Raw genomic sequence first — 19,050 nt, 5'->3', positions numbered from 1 at the left:
GGGTTGAGATTCCTCAATAAAGTATAGATGATGATGGTGGTGGTAATGATGATGATGATTAGTTATAAGGCTGACGGAACAAGATCTTTTAAAAAGTATCTACAGAGGCTTCAATTCACAATCAACTCTGGCTTTATTTCATGCAACAGAAGCAGCCTGAGAAAAAGCATAAAGGATTCCATATGTTTCCACAATGAGCCCACTGACTCAGATATCAAGCCGATATCAATGAGGAAAACGGGGTACTATCTCTCGAGACCCATGAGAAATTGCTCTATAAAAACGAATTTATCCTATAGTAGTCCTCCTCATCATCCTCTTGCAACCAAGCAGGTAATACAATGAAAATACAAAAAAAAAAATTATGGCTCATAAATTAGAGAAGAAGCTGTGATGCTGCATGACATCTGCAGCACACATTCATAAAGCACTGGGGTAGGGGTCAATGAATGAGCCTCAACAGAAGTGCTCTCTAGTCATTGTACTTCTCCATGCCCTCTCTTGGCTCAAACTGCCAGAGATCAACACATAATGAAGAAAAGGAGAGGCAACTGCAACTGCATTACTGTTTGAAAAGTAATGGAGGCTCCTGTAACAAGAAAGAATTGGAGAAAATGTATGAAACCACCATTCTCACACATTGGCTGACAGGTGGTGTAGTACTACTATAATCCCTGAAAAAAAGGAAAATAAATGAGGTGACTCCTGAAATTCCCTTAGATTTCTGTTTGCAGTCACTTGGTAGACCATTGTATAAGAGGGGAATCCACGCAGAGTAGTAGTTTCACTGAATTGAAGACACGGAGGCTGGAGTTTTCAGGGCACATAACCACAAAGGAAGGTATCTTGCAGAGCAAAAGTTTCAGAAATCTTCATGAGATCTCCAAGACTGTTGTTGGACACAGAGCCACACTTGAGGAGGATGAGACTGCAAGGCTGAACAAAAAAAAAATTACTGGGAAATTGGGAGCTGAACAATTTTCAGAGTTCACACAGGGTTGGAGACATTCAAACTGAACACATGCCTTAGTTCTAGGATACAACTAAAACTAGGTTTTATTATACTTGAAGTAGCATAGCCTTTTCAACAAAAGTTAAAAACAAGTCTCAGAATGATCAAGCTGATTTGCAAGTAATTCAACTATCAAAACAAAGTCCAATACTTTTAAAGGAAAGTGCAAAAGCAGTCACTCCAAAATGCTAAATTAAAACAATCCAGCATCCAACTAAACTTTACTAAATATGGGAAGAAGCAAGGATATGTGACCATGATGAGGAAGAAAGTTAGTCAATAAAAACAGATGCAAAAATGACAGATGATGGAATTAACAGACAAGGAGCTTAAAACACAGCTGTTATAACCATGTTTAAGTATTTAAAGAAAAACATGTATATAATTAAAAGAGAAATGAATGATATAAAGAAAAACTAAATATGACTTCTGGAGATGAAAAATACAATATCTAAAATGAAAATTTCATGGTTAGCAGCAGGGTTAGCAGCAGATTAGACACTGCAGAGGAAAAGAGAGTGAACATGAAACATAGAAACTATTCAAACAAAAGGACAGGCAGAAAAAAAGCCTTGAAAAATATGAACTGAGTCTTAGTAAGCTAGGTGACAATACTAAGTCATATTACATGTGTTTAGGAGTAAGGAATTGGACAAAATATTTGAAGTTATAACGACCAAAGTTTTCCAAATCTGATGAAAATAATAGACTCAAATTTAAACTCAAGTAGATAATCACAATGAAAACCACACCAAGACACATCATACTTAAACTACTAAAAACCAGAGATAATGGGACTATTTCTAAAATGGAGAAAAATGACATATTGAATAAAAGAAAAAAATTTCACAGACTTCTCACCAGAAAATATAAATACCAGAAAATAATAGAATGGAAGGGGCTGAATGTGGGGAGGGGACAAACTCCACCAACCTCAAATTCTATATTCAACAAAAATATGCTTCAGAAATGAGGGTGAAAGAAAAATTTTTCAGACAAACAGATGCTGAGCAAATTTATCATCAGCAAGCCTGAATCACAAGAAATGTAAAAGGAAATTCTCAGACAGAAGGATAAAGATGCTACATGAAAACTAGGATCTACAAAAGGAACGAAGAGCACCAGAAATGATAAACATATGGGGAAATTTGAAAGATATTTTTCCTACTTTTAAATTTTTTAAAAAGATAACTGACTGGCAAAAGAAAAGTAATAATAATGTATCAGGAAGTTTATAACACATATATCAGAAAAATATACAACAACAATATGCAATAGGACAAAGGGGGAAATAGAAGCAAAATGTTGCGTGTTTTTACATTATACTTGAAGTAGCATAGTAATATCTAAGGGTAGTCTGTGATATGGCATATTGTAATTCTAACAGAAACCATTAAAAATTAAAAGAGGTATACCTCATAAACCAATAGTGGGAATAAAACGGGGTAAAGGAAAATACTGAGTTACTCCAAAAAAGGCAGGAAAAGGGAACAAAGAACAGATAGAACACTATAATTTGAATGTTTCTGTCCCTTCCAAAATTCATGTTGATATATAATTCCTAACATAATGGTATTAAGAGGTGTGACCTCTAGGAGATTATTAGGTCATGAGGGACCTGTCCTCATGAACAGATTAGTGCCTTATTAGAGGATTGAGGGAGTAAATTTGGTCCCTTTTAGCATTTCTGTCCCTTCTGCCACTGAGAATGCAACAAGAAGGTCATCAAACACTGAATCTGCTGAAGCCTTGATCTCAGACTTTCCAGCCTTCAGAACTATAAATACATTTCTGTTCTTTATATATTCTCCAGTCACAGGTATTTTGTGATAGCAGCAGACATGAGACAAATAATAATCAAACAGCAAGATGACAGATTTAAACACAATTATCATGAAGTTATATGAAATGTAAATGGCTTAAGTCAGCAGTTCTAAAACTGGTCCATGATCCCTTCATACAAATTGAGACATAACATCACTCTTTACTAGTAATCATTATATTGTCCATCATGAAAACTACAAGAAAAAAGCCAATTTCACTCACAAAAATACTTCATGAAACAGTAAAAGTTACTGATATAAAATTATAACCTTTCAGTATATCTCTTATAAAATATTCTTCTATCTAGTAGTATTTCTTAGCTTAAAATCTATTTTGCCTGATATCAAGGTAGCTATTCTAGCTCTTATGATTACCGCTTGCATGATATCTGTTTTTTAATTTTCTTATTTTCAACCTATTTATGTCTGAATCTAAATTTTATCTTACAGACATATAGTTGGATCTTGCTTTTTATACAGTCTGAAAATGTTTGCCTTTTTATTGAGGTTTTTACTCCATTTACATCAAAGTATTATTGGTACAATTGGATGTCTGCATGCCATTTTTACAATTAGTTTTTCTGTGTCTTATATTTTTTTCTCTGTTCCTTCCTTCCTGCTTTTGTATTAAACATCTATTTTTAGTGTAACATTTTAATTCCTCTATTGATTTTAAGCATATTTTACTGTCTTATTTTCTTAGCAGTTAGTGTAACAATTAGAATGTCCATTGTAACTCATCACAATCTATTCTGGATTTATACTTATTTAATTCGGTAAAATACAGAAACTTTGTTTCGATATAATTCCATTTCCTTCCTTCCTCTTCCTCTTTTAAAATATATATATTTATACATATTTACTGCTTCATGAAGGATTTTCTTAAGTGATATTGACTTGTACATGTATTTTCTGTTATAAACCCAACAGTACAGTATACAGTCAGGACCACACAGCAATTATAAATCTATACATACCTAACAAGAGCACTCTCAAATACATAAAGCAAAATATGAAAGAATTAAAAGAACAAATAACAATTCAACAATATTTAAAGGTTTCAATACCCCATTCTCAGTAATTGACAGAAAATCTAAACAGAAAAGCAGTGAGGATATAAAAGACTTCAACAAACACATCAACCAACTGCCCTAACTGACATTTATAGAATACTGTAACCTACTACTATCAGAATACATGTTCTTCTCAAGCACATACGAAAAATTGTTCAAGATACATCATATGCTAATCCATAAAATAAATCCTAATAAATTAAAATAACTGAACTCATACAAAGTGTGTTTTCCAGCCACAAAGGAATTAAATTAGAAATCAACAGCAGAAACAAATTTGAGACATCTCCACATTTGGAAATTAGACAACATACTTCTAAACAATCCATGATCAAACAACAGATCAAATGGGAAATTAAGATAGTTTTAATTGAATAAAAAAGAACACAGCATATCAAAATTTATGTGGTACAGCTAAAGTAGTACAGGGAGGGCAATTTATAGCTTTAAAAATCTATATTAGAAAAAATAAAGGTTTCAACCAAATAAGCTTCCATCTCAAAAAGTAAACTCAAAGCAAGTAGAAAAAAAGAAATAGGGAGGAAATTGGAAATTATAGTACAAATAAAGGAAATGGAAAATGACAACAATAAAGAAAATCAAGATAAAAGTATGTATTTTAAACAGATTAACAAAATTGACAAACCTTTAAGTACACTAACTAAACAAAACAAAAAAAGAAGACAGGTTACCAAAATTAGGAATGAAAGAGAGGACATCACTACTGACACTACAAAAACTGAAAGGATTTTAAGGGACTACTATGAACAACTTTATGTCAACATATTAGATAACGTGAATAAAAGGACAAATTCCTAGAAAATACATGAATTTCCAAAACAGGCTTAACAGGAAATACAAAAAATCTGAATAGATCTTCTCCATCCTGTGCTGGCCAGATGTCATACCCTACTCGGTGGTGGTGAGTGGGACGATGACAGTGGACTGGGCTGGGCAGGCAACCATCATGACACATGACACAATGTTTGCTCAAGGATTAAAGAGGAAATGCGCTGACTACAAGGAAGACATGAAAGGAGCCCTGATCAGTTTTGAGACTGTCCCTTCCTATAATCTTCAATGACAGTCACTTCTGGACATGTCCCTAGTTAAGCTACAGCTCTGCCACATGCTGGTCCAGCCCAACCTCTGCCACTGGGTCCTCATAACCAACACTGTCCTACAGATTCAAGAGAGATGACCCAGGATGGAAAATGGTGGATGGCGGTGCCCCAGGGTGAAGGGCAAGTGCTTCTAGACCACCTGGTCTCCGCAGAGATCCTGAGCCACTAACTGGGAAGAGCTCCCTGAGCCACTAACTGGGAGCAGGAGGGGATGTACCCTGTTCCTGGCTTGGGAGACAGCTTGGGGAAACAGGGCCTAGTCACCTTTCCCTGGTCACCTCAGCACAGTAATCGAGGAACCCACAGAGCAGCATCTAAGAAATGGATAGCCCTCAAGCAAATAGAGGAAGTTTTCAAAAATTGCTAGATAAGATATTTGAAAATCTGGAGAATAAAAACCCCAGTTCCATGGAAAAGCTTTTTTCAGATGTAGATAGTTCCTACTATGACCTGGTCACGGTGCAATGGGCATGGTGAGCAGCACCGATGAGGATGAAATAATCCTAAAATTCATATGAAAATACAAAGGACCTAAGATAGGTAAAATAATTTTGAAAGAAAAGAACAAAGCTGGATGATTTATACTACCTGAACTCAAAACTTAATATAAAGCTACAGAGTGGTATTGCTATAAGGATAAGAACAACAGAACATAATTCACATGTTAGAAATAAGCATTACATTTACGATCCATTGATTATCAATAAATTTGCCAAAACAATTCAGTGGGGAAAGAGTCTTTTCAGCCAATGGTACTGACACAACCGGATTATCTATATGTAACAAAACAAAGAAAACTTAGACCCTCACTTCACAGTATACATAAAAATTAACTCAAAATGGATCACAGTAGATATAAATGTAAAACCTAAAACTATGAAACTTCTAGATAAAAACCTGCATGACCTTGGGTTAAGCAAAGAGCTCTTAGATAATATCAAAAGCATGATCACTTTTAAAAATGATAAATTGGAATTCATCAAAAATTTTGTGCTTCAAAGGATATCATTAAGAAAATGAAAAGACAAACCACAAACTAAAAGAAAATATTTGCAAATCATATATCTGATAAAGTCCTTGTATCCAGAACACATAATTCTTATAATAATAAGTAAACAATTTAATAAGTGGGCAAAAATTTTGAATAGACAGTTTATCAGAGAAGATATCCAAATGGTTAATAAACATACACATAAAAATACGTTCAACATCACTAGCCATTTGAGAATGTCAAATTAAAACCGCAATGAAATGCCACTACATATTAACTTGGATGGCTATAATAAAAAAGATAAGTTATTAGTGCAGATGTGGAAAACTGAAAAACTCATACATTTCTAGTAGTCAGGTAAAATGTGACATACACTTTTAAAACTAGTTAATAGTTTATTAAAAAATTAAATATAAATTTACCATTCAACGCAGATTTCCACTCTTAGGTATCTACCCCAGATAAATAAAACATATGTCCACACATTTTTATGTAAATTCAAAGCAGTATTACTCATAATAGCCAAAAACTGAAAGCAATCCACAAGTTCATCAACTGACAAATGGATAAGCAAAATGTGGCATATTCATAAGACAGAGTTCTGTTCAACAATAAAAAGGCATAGATTATGGACACATGGTACAACATAGATAAACCTCAAAAACACTACATTAAGTGAAAAGAGTCAGACATAAAAGACTACATAATGTATGATTCCATTTATAGTAACTGCCTAGAAAAATCAAATCTATAAAAGCATATTAGTGGTTGCCAGAGTCCAAGGGGTCTTTCTAAGGTGATGGAAACGTTCTAAAACTGAATTTTGGTGAAGGTTGTATAACTATACATTTACTACAAAATATTCAATTGTGCACAATATAACAGGTGAATTTTAAGGCATGTAAGTAACAAACAGGAAGAAAATATAAATACATCTGACAAAGGAATGGTATCCAGAATATATAACAAACTCTTTTGACTCAGTAAGAAGACAACCCAATTAAAAATGGTCAAAAGATTTGAAAGCACATCTCCATTGGCTCCAAATGCCATGAAGGAAAAAAAAGAAGACATCTCCAAAAGAAGAAAATACAAGATCAGTCAATATGCACATAAAAGATGTTCAACATCATTAGCCATCAGGCAAATGTAAATTAAAATCACAACCAGATACACTAGAGTGGCTAAAACTTGAAAAGACCCATAATACCAAGTACTGGAAAAGACACGGAGCAACTGGAACACTCATACATTGCTGGTGGGAGTGTAAAATGGCATGATCATGAAAAATTTGGTAGTTTCTTATTAAATCAAACATAAACCTACCATTCAACCCACTAATTCTACTCTAAGGCATTTATCCAAGGGAAATGAAAACATGTCTTTACAGACTTGTACGTGAATGTTCACGGCAGTTTCATTTATAGAACAAAATGGAAAGTAACCCAAATGTTTATAGTAAATGAATCGATAACAAATTGAAGATTGGTAATACAATGGAATTTGGCTCAGCAACAAAATGGAACAGCAGAATGAGTATGACCCCCCGTGTCTTTTCACCTCATCCTTCAGTAGTGGTGGTAGCCATAGCATCACTCTTCAGTGGCAACATGAGGCTGCACCCCAAGCAAGCCGCTAGGTTGTTGGTATGAAGAGGTGGGGCTCAGTGCCCTGAAGGAGTGTGTGTAAGATGGGGATGGCTACCTGGAAATGGGTGGTGTCCCTAGAAAACCTTCCACATACCTACATGCTGCTTGTGTGTGTTGTTGGCCACCTCTCCAAGAGCAGAGCAGTGAGAGTATTCACTGGTCCTGTAGGAAAAGCAGTGGGGACTGAGACCTGGTACCATCTCCTGGTCCTCCCTGCAGAGAAAAGATGAAAACTAGCAAGAGCTTGACTAACAAATGCCTGGACTCAGATAGGAAGATTTCCTTTGTCTATTGCTTCATTCCTGGAAATTGCATTGGAACTGTCTGATTAAGAAAAAGCAAAGAATTCTGAAAGAAAAAAAAATAACAGAGAACAAAATATCCCAGAATTCCTAATAGAATAAATTACTGGCTGGTGGCTAGAGGTACCTGGCACTTGTCTCCTCCGGAAAGGACCTAAACAGTGAGTAGAAGATCACACGTTGAATACAGCGTCTTACAGAGAACACTGGAATTCAGCAGGGCAGTGTCAGAGAACTTCTGAGGCATGGAAGGAGAGAGAAGTGAAGCAGCCAGGCTGGTTGGGATAGGCTCATAGCCAGGAGAAACTTTCCAGTGCAGGGAAAAGGTAAGTGAGAGATCCCCCAGTTCACTTTTCCATTGCGAACTCCTGCAATCTTAGCCAAGGTAGAGCCCCTCAGCCCTCACAGGCCCTGAGACTAGTATAGGGAAATGCCTGAAGTCCATGCAACAGCATTGTTCCAGAGAGGGAGTTTGTTTTGGATGTGTCCCACACACCCCGAGACCCAAGCAACTATAGCATGGTGCCATTTGAGAGCTCAGCTCCCACCAGACTACATTCTTCCCTAGGGCCCAACACCCTCTCTATCTCCACGTCCCTGGAGCCCTGCTGCCATTCCACCACATCCACCAAGAGGGCTGCAGCACAACAATGCTGGCTGGACTCAGCAGTGTGGCTGGGTATCCAGCACTCTAGCCCAAGCAGTATCCTACATCCCAGGGAATGGACAGTGCAGTGGATCAGGGAGGCTGCTCTGGCACAAAGGGAGCTGAAGCATACACTCCTCAGAATCTGAGAGTGGCCTGCCTTGAGCCAATGCCACTGAGAACAACGCAGCCCCTTCCCTAGCAGCAGAGTCACCGCACACCTCCATGTGCTTTCAGGAGACCTAGGGACCAGCTTGCCCCAGTGCTACGCAGAGACCTGAGGACAGGTCTGCCCCAGCCCTCACTGCTGGCACCTGCACATACCATCCGGGGGTCTGAGGTAAGGTCTGTCCCACCCACTGCCACTGCTGCCTCCGTCCAAGTGCACCATCCAGGAGCCTGACAACTGATCTGCCCTACCTGCCACCACTGGCAGCCACACACAGCAACACGAGCCCTGACAACAGGCCTGCTCTGCTCACCACCACCAGCACCTGTGCCTACCTTCTGGGGGTCTAAAGACAGACCCACCCAGCCTACCAACACCGAGACACATCATCTGGGTACCTGAGAATTAACCCACTCTACCCACTACCATCAACATGCCCTCCCCCTCCACACAACTTAGGGGCCAGAGAACTTGCCTGCCCAGCTCACTGCCACCGCAACTGGTGCCCACACATGCTGCTTGGGGGCCTGAGGGTTGGCCTACCACCACTACTGGCATTATCAAAGCCATGCATACTGACCAAAGGCCCAAGGGCCCACCGACCTCTCTGGCCCACTGCCTCCACAACCAGCCCAGAGCAAGCTGCCTGGAGGCTCAAGGATTAGTCCACCTAGACCTACTACTGCAGTGCCCATGTACGCTGCCCAAAGACCCAAGGGCCAACATACCTAGCCAACTGCCTCTACCACTGGTGACTGAGTACTAGCTCACCTGGTGTCCTCATCTCCAGCAAAGCCTCACCACAACCTTCACTAACAACCATAGCCTAAGCCACTGTGAACTGACAGACACTACTGATGCTGATTACACCCACAGAAATAACACAACGACTACACTACTGTGCCCACTCAGAATCAAAACCAAATCACCCTACCCAACCAACACTATAGATACATCTATAGGAAAAAGTATTTCCCTATGAAAGCCAATCCATAAAAAGGAAAAAGCAACTATTACATGAGATGTGCAGATATCAATGTAAGGACACAAGAAATATGAAAAAGCAAGGAAATGTGACACGTCCAAAAGAACACAATGATTCTCCATCAAAAGATTACAACAAGAAAAAAATATCTATGAAATGCCTGGAAAAAACACAGAATGATATTTAAAAAGCTCAGTGAAATATAAGAGAACACAATACAAAAAATAGAAAAGCAATTCATGATCTGAATGAGAAATGTATTTTTTATTATTTATTTAATTAACGTATTTATTTATTTTTAAGACAGGGTCTCACTCTGTCACCCCAGCTGGAGTGCAGTGTGGCACAATCATGCCTCACACTGCAGCCTCAACCTCTCCCAGCACAGGTGATTCTCCCACTCCAGTCTCCCAAGTAGCTGGGACCACAAGCATGTGACATCCCAGGCCTGGCTAAATTTTTTTCGTTATTTTTCTAGAGACAGGGTTTCACCATGTCACCCAGGATGGTCTCGAACTCCTGAGCTCAAGCAATCCTCCTGCCTTGGCCTCCCAAAGTGCTAGGACTACAGATGTGAGCCACCTCACCCATCCCTGAGTGTGAAATTTAACGAAGAGATAAACATAAAAAAAGAATCTGATTCTCTCTTGCTGCCACCATGTAAGAAGTGCCTTTATGGGGCTGGCAAGATGGCCGAATAGGAACGGCTTTGGTCTGCAGCTCCCAGTGAGATCAATGCAGAAGGTGGGTAATTTCTGCATTTCCAACTGAGGTACCCGGCTCATCTCATTGGGACTGGTTAGACAGTGGGTGCAGCCCACAGAGGATGAGCCAAAGCAGGGTGGGGCATTGCCTCACTTGGGAAGCACAAGGGGTTGGAGAACTCCCTCTCTTAGCTAAGGGAAGCTGTGAGGGACTGTGCCATGAGGGACAATTCTATCCAGCCCAGACATTACACTTTTTTCATGGTCTTCACAACCTGCAGACCAGGAGATACCCTCAGGTGCCTACATCACCAGGGCCCTGGGTTTCAAGCACAGAACTGGATGGCTGTTTGGGCAGACACTGAGCTAGCTGCAGGAGTTTTTTTTTTTTTCCATACCCCAGTGGCGCCTCGAATGTCAGCAAGACAGAACTGTTCACTCCCCTGGAAAGGGGGCTGAAGACAGGGAGCCAAGTGATATAGCTCAGCTGATCACACCCCCACAGAGCCCAGCAAGCTAAGATCCACTGGCTTGAAATTCTTGCCACCAGCACAGCAGTCTGAAGTCAACCTCGGATGCTCAAGCTTAGTGGGGGGAGGGGCGTCCAGCAGCACATCAAAAAGCTTATCCACCACAATCAAGTGGGCTTCACCCCTGGGATGCAAGGCTGGTTCAACATATGCAAAACAATAAACATAATCCATCATATAAACAGAACCAATGACAAAAACCACGATTATCTCAATAGATGCAGAAAAGGCCTTAGATAAATTTCAATACCCCTTCATGCTAAAAACTCTCAATAAACTAGGTATTGATGGAACGTATCTCAAAATAGTAAGAGCTATTTATGACAAAACCACAGCCAATATCATGCTGAATGGGCAAAAGCTGGAAGCATTCCCTTTGAAAACTGGCACAAGACAAAGATGCCCTCTCTCACCACTCCTATTCAACATAGTATTGGAAGTTCTAGCCAGGGCAATCAGGCAAGAGAAAGAAACAAAGGGTATTCAAATAGGAAGAGAGGAAGTCACATTGTCTCTGTTTGCAGATGACGTGACTGTATATTTAGAAAACCCCACTGACTCAGCCCAACATCTCCTTAAGCTGATAAGCAACTTCAGCGAAGTCTCAGGATACAAAATCAATGCGCAAAAATCCCAAGTATTCCTAAACACCAATAGCAGACAAACAGAGAACCAAATCATGCATGAACTCCCATTCACAATTGCTACAAAGAGAATAAAATACCTAGGAATACAACTTACAAGGAATGTGAAGGAACTCTTCAAGGAGAACTATAAACCACTGCTCAAGGAAATAAAAGAGGACACAAACAAATGATAAAACATTCCATGCTGATGGATAGGAAGAATCAATATGGTGAAAATGGCCATATTGCCCAAAGTAATTCATAGATTCAAGGTTATCCCCATCAAGTTACCACTGACTTCACAGAACTAGAAAATACTACTTTAAATTTCACATGGAACAAAAAAAAGTGCTGGTATAGTCAAGAGAATCCTAAGCAAAAAGAACAAGGCTGGAGGCATTATGCTACCTGACTTCAAACCATACTACAAGGCTACAGTAACCATAACAGCATGGTACTGGTATGAAAACAGATATATAGACCAATGGAACAGAACAGAGGTCTCAGAAATAATGCCACACATCTACAACCAGCTGTTCTTTGACAAATATGACAAAAACAAGCAATGGGGAAAGGATTCCCTTTTTAATAAATGGTGTTGGGAAAACTGCATGGCCATATGCAGAAAACTGAAACTGACTCCTTCCTTACACCTTATACAAAAAATTAACTCAAGATGGATTAAAGACTTCAATGATAGACCTAAAACCATAAAAACCCTAGAAGAAAACTGAGGCAATACCTTTCAGGACATAGGCATGGGCAAAGACTTCATGACTAAAACACCAAAAGCAATGGCAACAAAAGCCCAAATTGACAAATGGGATCTAATCAAACTAAAAAACTTCTGCACAGCAAAAGAAACTATCATCAGGGTGAATAGGCAACCTACAGAATGGGAGAAATTTTTTGCAATCTACCCATCTGACAAAGGGCTAATATCCACAATGTAGAATGAATTTAAACAAACTTACAAGAAAAAAACAACCCCGTCAAAAAGTGTGCAAAGGATATGAACAGGCACTTCTCAAAAGAAGACATTTTGCAGCCAACAGACGCATGAAAAAAAAGGTCATCATCACTGGTCATTAGAGAAATGCAAATCAAAACAACAATGAGATACCATCTCATGCCAGTTAGAATGACAACCATTAAAAAGTCAGGAAACAACAGATGCTGGAGAGGATGTGGAAAAACAGGAACACTTTTACACTGCTGGTGGGAGTGTAAATTAGTTCAACAATTGTGCAAGACAGTGTGGCAATTCCTCAAGGATCTATAACCAGAATTACCATTTAACCCAGCAATCCCATTAATGGGTATATACCCAAAGAATTATAAATCATTCTACTATAAAGACACATGTGCATGTATGTTTACTGCAGTACAATTCATAATAGCAAAAACTATGAACCAACCCAGTTGTGCATCAATGATAGACTGGATAAAGAAAATGTGGCACATATATACCATGGAATACTATGCAGCCATTAAAACGGATGAGTTCACGTCCTTTGCAGGGACATGGATGAAGCTGGAAACCATCATTCTCAGCAAACACACACAGGAACAGAAAACCAAACACTGCATGTTCTCACTCATAAGTGGGAGTTGAACAATGAAAATATATGGACACACGGAGGGGAACATCACACACCAGGGCCAGTCAGGAGGTGGGGGAGCTAGGGGAGGGATAGCATTAGGAGAAATACCTAATGTAGGTGACGGGTTGATGGGTGCAGCAAACCACCATGGCAAGTGTATATCTATGTAACAAACCTGCATGTTCTGCACATGCATCCCAGAACTTAAAGTATAATAATAATAATAAAAAGAACCTAACAGAAATATCGGAACTGAAGAATTCAATGAATGAAATAAAAAAATTCAATAGAGTGCTTCAACAATAGACTAGATCAAGCAGAAGAAAGAATTTCTCAACTTGAAGACAGGTCATTTGAAATAATTCAGTCAAATTTAAAAAATGAAGAAAGCCTACAATGACACAAGGGACCTCATAAAGTGACAAAGTATTCGTATCTTGGGAGTTCCATGAGATGAGATGGCCAAAGGCACAGAAAACTTATTTAATGAAATAATAGCTAAAAACTTCCCAAGTCTTGCCAGAGATACAGGCATCTAGATAGACAAAGTGCAGTGATTCCCAAGTATATTAAACCTGAACAGGTCTTTTCCAATGCACACACCATATAGTCAAACTGTCAAAAGCCAAAGCCAAAGGAAATAAACCTAAAAGCAGCAAGAGAAGAGCATCAAGTCACATATAAGGAAATCCCCATCAGACAAACAGATTTGTCATTAGAAAATTTATAGGTCAGAAAAAATGGGATGACATTTTTAAAGTGCTGAAACGAAAAGAAACATACTCACAACCTGAATGAATCTCAAAAATATGCTGAGCAAAAGCCAGTGAAAAACAAAGGACAAAAGCCAGGCACAGTGAATTGCACTTATAATCCCAGCCACTCGGGAGGCTGAGGCAGAAGGCTTGCTTGAGCCCAGGTGTTCGAGGCTACAGTGAAGTTATGATCATGCCACTGCATTCCAGCAGCCTGGAAAACAGAGAGACTTCATCTCAAAAAAAAAAAAAAAAAAAAAAGGGAGAATTTCATTTATGCGAAATTCTGTAAAAGGCAAATCTAACTTACAGTCACAGAAAACAGATCCGCGTTTCCTGGAGGGGTGGGAGTTAAGGAGGGGGAGCAGTAAAGTGGCCTGAGGAAACTTTTTGGGTGATTGAATATTCCATATTTTGAATATGTTGATAGCTACATGGATATATATATTTCTAAAAACTCACTGAAATGTACTTAAAATGAATACATTTTGTGTTTAAACTATCCTTCAATAAAGTGAACTTTAAAATGGAAGACAGAAAATAATGTATTAAACTCCAAATTATATTTTTAAAAGTATGATAGAAAATAAAAACATAAATTCTTATTTCAAATAGGAGGAGTTACCTCCTATTTGAGGTACCATTTCTTACATGAATATTACAATTAGAAATATATAGGTAAATCCTTCTGAAATTTTTAAGATAACCACTGGAAGAATTAAATGTATGCTATACTTCAAGGACACAAATGACACTGCAAATCAGATGTGAAAAAATGTGCTAAACAAAAAATTGGTGTGATATTTTTCCCCAGTGTGGTTTTTACTTCTATGAAGACCCAGTAACAAGCACAACCATAACATGAAAGATTTGGATTCAACCACTTTTACATAAACGCAACCAAAGCTCGTTAATTTACCCTCATGTGATATATAAATTACTGAGCTAATCTTGATTTGCTAGATAAATAAAATATGAAAATAAGATCTCAACAGGCAACACTTATTTTTATAAGGACTTTACAAATTTATCTTCTACCTGTGAAATATTTAGAAAAAGGGAATCGCTGCTCTTTATTAAGAAACAAATACAATCAAGTGGATCCTGAACTTTAGAGGGGTCGAACTCTAAGTATTCAGTAATGTGGTTTATCTCTGGCTACCTCATAAGAGCATAATTTTTAATTCATATTTATAGTCGTAGATGTTGACTCATCCCTTGATTTGCCTTTTTAAGAAAATATATCCTTCATGAATTATTGAGTTATTAGAGTCATGTTTTTATTCACTTTTTCTCTCGATATTTACAAAGACTTATTCCAGAAAATTACATTAGATTCCTGGCAAATTGATTGGACTGACAAATGATGCAGGAAGATGCAAAAATATGTATCAATAACAAACAGGAAAAATTCATTATATAGGGTTAGTGAGGATGTGGGGGAAGATGAAACAATATATATGTTGGTTGGAATGTAAATTGGTTTGACTAAAGAGCAGTTTGGGAAAGCTTTTACAGTTGAAGATGCACATACCTTACCATTCCACTATTTCACTTCTCTTTGAACAAGTTAATAACAAAGGAAATAATCCACTTAGTGAATAATATATAAACTACAGTTTATTCAAATATAATTGTTCTGTGGGATTTATAATGAATGGCCCAGATCTACATTAATAAAGATGTTTTGTTTAAAAAATGTGATGCTGATTAAAATTTACATAAATGTAAAATTTTAAAATAGTATCATTTACGGATGCTACATACATCATAAAAGTACAAAAACATTCATGAAAATAATTCACACGGACTTTAGGATGGCAGCTACCTCTAGGGAGGAAAACTGCAGGTTGAGGACTTAGATGTATCTGTAACATTGCATGTTTTTAGAAAACAAAGTGAGAAAACTGATAAAAGCAAAAACATTAGCATGTAATTAATCTTGGTATTTTTAATTACACAAATTTAGTAAGCTCTCCAGTTATTATTTTTCATACTTCACATTACTTTTTATTGTGGCAAAAAGCACATGAGATCAATCCTCTTAGTAAATTTTTAAATATACAGTACGGTACTGTTAAATTTTAAGTACAGTGCAGTACTATAAGCATAATGTTATACAACAGAGCTCTAGAACTTTTTAAACTTGCGTGACAGAAACTCTATACCTTTTGAACAGCAGTTGCCCAATTCCCCCTCCCCACAGCAGCCACCATTCTACTGTTTCTATAAGTTTGACTACGTTAGATACTTCATATTGGTGAAATCATGCAGTATTTGTCCTTCTGTGGCTGGCTTATTTCACTTAGCAAAATGTTGTCAAGGTTCAAGTTGCAGCATCTGACAGTATTTCCTTCCTTTTCTATGGCTGAATAACATTCCATTGTACGTATATACTAAATTTTCTAAATTCATTCAACCATCAATGGGCTTTTAGGTTGTTTCCATCTCTTGGCTATTATGAATAATGCATTAATGAAATGGGGAGTGCAACTATCTCTTCCAGATCCTGGTTTCATTTTTTTTTTTGAAAAATATCCAGAAGTGGGAATCCTGAATCATATAGCATTTCTAATTCTTCTGAGGAACTTCCATACTGTTTTTCAAAACAGCTGCACCATTTTACACCCCTAGTAACAGTACATAAGAGTTCCAATTTCTCCACATCCTCACCAACACTGTTTTTTTCAAATGGCCATTCTAACAGTTGTGAGATAATACCTCGTTGTAGTTTCGCATCTCTCTACTAGTGATGTTGAGCATCCCTTCACGTACCTGTTGGTCATCTGTGTGTCTTCTTTGGAGAAATATCTATTAAAGTCCTTTGCCCATTATTTAATCAGTCTTTATATGGATTTTTTTCCTCTGTTAAGTTGTAGGAGCTCCTTTTGTATTTTGATTAACCTCTTAGCAAATATGTGGTTTGAAAATACCTTCTCCCATTCGATAGGCTGCCATTTGATTCTATTAAGTCTCCTTAGCTGTGCAGAAGCTTTTAAAGTTGATGCAGTCCCACTTGTCTATATTTGCTTTTGTTACTTGTGCTTTTGGTGTTATCTCCAAGAAGTCAACAATGTTATGAAGCTTTTCCCCTACGTTTTCTTTTAGGAGATTTATACTGTCAGATCTTATTTGTTAATATTTTGTCCATCTGAAATAATTTAATTTCTCACTATACAATATTACAGAAACAAAAGTTTCCAAAAATGTACAAAACATTGAAGTTTGTAAAAATAAAGCTACATTGGAGTTTATGAAAATAAACTCCAAATGGATTCAAGGGCATAATATTTAAAAAAAACAAAAATATCAAAGTTTTCTTGAAAAATGAAGGAAAATACATAATCTTGATTTAGGAAAGACCTTTCTAAACAAGGTAATAAAACCCAGAAGTCATAATAAAAAGTATTAAATTTCAACGTAGTTTAATTCTTCCATACAACATAACGATTGGGCAAATTTAATTTCCAAAGATGTCCTCAACAATGTCTCCCATCCTATATACTTTTCCTGTGAAGTGTGACTCTGACACTCTTCCCATGAAATGGAATTATGTTGTCTAACGCTGACTCTGGATAAGCTTGGGTCTACAGGTTTGTGACTTCTGAAGCTAGGTGACAAAAAGTGACATAGTTTCTTTCTGGTTGTCTTGGGCCACTGTCTTCTAGAACCCAGCCACCATGCTGTAAGGAAGCCCAAACAGTTATATGTAGAGGTCCATGTAGGTGTTCTGGATGATAACCCAAGCTGAGTTCTCAGCTGACAGCCAGCATCAACCATCAGGTATGTGAGTAAACGAGGCTTCTGTTGATTGCAGTTGCCAGCCATAGAATCTTCCAGGATCTTTCAGTCCTCCAGCTAAGACCTCAGACACCATGGAAGACAGAAAAGCTGCTGTGCCCTTTCTGAATGCCTGACTCACAGAAACCGTGACCATAAAAAAATGGTTGGTTGTTTCATGGCACTAAGTTTGGGATTGTTATAGAGCAAAAGCAACTGGAACAATCACCATAAAGAAAAACAAGTGACTGGGCTAAATTTTAGAAACCTATTAAATAGATTAAAAAACAATACCCAGGAAATATATTAATAAAAAGTTACTAACAGTTGACAAGCAAAGGTAACCTAGTCAAAAACCACGAAGAATACACAAGAGAAAAAAAAACAGACGTTCACCTCTATTACTTTGCTACAAATTTTAAAGATTAATAGTATTCGTGTGAGAATGTGTGTAAAGAATTTTGGAAGACATTTTGGTACTTCCTATCAAAATTAAAAATAGGTACATCCTCTGACTTGTCAATTTCACTTCTAACTTTACCTACAGAAACACTAATAAATGGGCACAAATATTTCTGCACAAGACTGTCCTCCATAGCACTGTTACTAATAGCAAAAAAAAAAAAAATCTATATGATGTCCACTACAGAGGGATGGTTAAATAATAGTTTATTGATATGAACTGTACAGAAGAGGGTGGGCATGGTGGCTCATGCCTATCATCAAGCAGTTTGTGAGGCCAAGGTGGGCAGACTGCTTGAGTTCAGGAGTTGCAGACCAGCCTGGGCCACATGACAAAATCCCGACTCTACAAAAAATATAAAAATTAGCTGGGTGTGGGAGGATGGCTTGAACCAGGAGGTGGAGGCTGCAGTGAGCTGAGATTGTGCCACTGCACTCCAGCCTAGGTGACAGAGGCAGACCCTGTCTCCAAAAAAAAAGTTATTATATGTTAATAGGGATAATCATATATCATTATATGATAGGAATATCATATATCATTATATGATAGGAATATCATATCATTATATGATAGGAATATCATATATCATTATATGATAGGAATATCATATATCATTATATGATAGGAATATCATATATCATTATATGATAGGAATATCATATATCATTATATGATAGGAATATCATATATCATTATATGATAGGAATATCATATATCATTATATGATAGGAATATCATATATCATTATATGATAGGAATATCATATATCATTATATGATAGGAATATCATATATCATTATATGATAGGAATATC

General features: G+C 37.4%; 1 protein-coding gene across 11 annotated transcripts in view; it reads right to left on the bottom strand.

The window, feature by feature from the left end:
- ZDHHC21 (zinc finger DHHC-type palmitoyltransferase 21) overlaps positions 1-19,050 on the bottom strand; it is a 132,166-nt gene that overhangs the window by 33,151 nt on the left and 79,965 nt on the right. For 6 of the 11 annotated variants that reach the window (XR_010148756.1, XR_010148754.1, XM_063787973.1 and 3 more), the window contains one exon: positions 115-936. The exons of the other annotated variants lie outside the window; for them this stretch is intronic. Coding sequence is in view for 4 of the 6 variants with exons in the window: in XM_063787973.1 (XP_063644043.1) it covers positions 817-936 (120 nt within the window). In the remaining 2 variants the exon portion in view is untranslated. Of the gene's footprint in view, positions 1-114; positions 937-19,050 lie in introns of those variants that run through there. 11 annotated transcript variants of the gene reach the window in all.

The sequence above is a fragment of the Pan troglodytes genome, chromosome 11 (assembly GCF_028858775.2).
Source record: "Pan troglodytes isolate AG18354 chromosome 11, NHGRI_mPanTro3-v2.0_pri, whole genome shotgun sequence".
Classification (NCBI taxonomy): Eukaryota; Metazoa; Chordata; class Mammalia; order Primates; family Hominidae; genus Pan; species Pan troglodytes.
This window is presented reverse-complemented; position numbering and strand designations above follow the sequence as displayed.